The 1,411-nt window shown below is 43.9% G+C and overlaps 1 protein-coding gene across 1 annotated transcript; it reads left to right on the top strand.

Moving 5' to 3' along the window:
* Positions 1-28: 28 nt before the first annotated feature.
* FA14DRAFT_176619 (uncharacterized protein) lies at positions 29-385 on the top strand (the record flags this gene model as incomplete). Its single annotated transcript, XM_025500685.1, has 1 exon — positions 29-385. A coding segment is annotated over one exon (357 nt), but the record flags the coding sequence as incomplete, so codon positions are not given.
* Positions 386-1,411: the final 1,026 nt, after the last annotated feature.

Here is a 1,411-nt window from a genome sequence, read left to right as displayed (position 1 = left end):
CAAAATACCACACGGAATTCATCAAGAGACTGCTCCAGATGCCACACAGAATTCATCTCGAGTCAGCGGAGTAGTCTCAACAGAAGAAATGGTGCAAGTCTCAATAGAAGAAATGGTGCAAGACTCAACACAAGATGCCACACAGAATTCATCACAGAATCCCACACAGATTCATCAAGGGACTGCTCTAGATGCCATACAGAGCTCAGTAAGAGTCGGCGTAGCAATCTCATCAGGGAGAAGTGGTGCAAGACTCAACACAAGATGCCACACAGAATTCATCAAGAGTCAGCAGAGCAGTCTCAACATGAGAAATGGTACACCTGACATCAACAATTATCTTTCTTCTGCCCTCTTTTTCCACGCTCCCACTTCACGCTTTTGACTGCATCTCCCAGTGACATCCGTTCAACTTTACCGAAGAAGTTCATCATTAAATCTTGGGTTTAAGTGAGATCGATCAAGTCGGGCAAAATTTTCTTCATTCGAGGATGACTCTTCACTCGCATTCACGGGACTCTTGCAAGCGATCACTGGCAGTCGAAGAAACATCGATCTTGAGCGCAGCCCTCTTCGGATGACAGAACAAATACACTTTATCAAAGAAGCGTCCATCCTGTACGACTCGTGAACGAGACGAGAGCAAGATGAGCTAGATTTTTTCGCTTCGCAATTCTTTAAACACCCTCCTCCAAACACTGAGAGGGTGATGATGGAGGAGTGAGGAGAGGGTGATGATTGTAAAATAGGAAGGGGATGGTACTTACGGAGTAAGGAGAGGATGATGACGGTGAAATGAGGAGAGGTTGTTGACGGCGGAGTAAGAAGTGACTGTTGGCGGCCTCTTCTCATCCGCATTCAAAAGGCGCCTCTCATTCAACCAGTATCATTCACTTCTCGTTCAAGATCCACTTCACATTCAACTAGGATCACACATTTCCGCTCTCACGTTATCACACAGCATTGATGAAAACAATAAAATGCAAACGCTATCCCCATCGTTTCACCAGAAGAGGTCACAAGTAGAAACGCCCAAACTCAGCGGAATGAACCAAGATCTTCCTCTTCAGACCGGATGAAACCTTTCAAAGTTTATGCAAAGTCATCTCGTATATCGCTCAAGATCGGATTATGACGTAGCAATTGAATAAGTGGCATAAGAGAAGAAATTATACACTACACTTGACGTCAGCATTTATCTTTCCTTTGCCCTCCTTTTCATGCTTTCAGCTTATACTCTTTAGCTTGACATCTATTCAACATTACCGAAGAAGTCCATCACTGGTTGATTCGGTCAAAGTTTCTTCATTCATAATAAATCTGTACTCGTATTCATCGGGCTCTTACAAGCAAACAACGGCAGTCTCTAGAGAAGAAGAGAAACTGTAAATGGATCCAGACTAACGGTCCT

Source organism: Meira miltonrushii (assembly GCF_003144205.1).
Source record: "Meira miltonrushii strain MCA 3882 unplaced genomic scaffold FA14scaffold_1, whole genome shotgun sequence".
Lineage (NCBI taxonomy): Eukaryota > Fungi > Basidiomycota > Exobasidiomycetes > Exobasidiales > Brachybasidiaceae > Meira > Meira miltonrushii.
The sequence above is the reverse complement of the archived record's forward strand: the minus strand, read 5'-3'. Positions and strand labels throughout refer to the sequence as shown.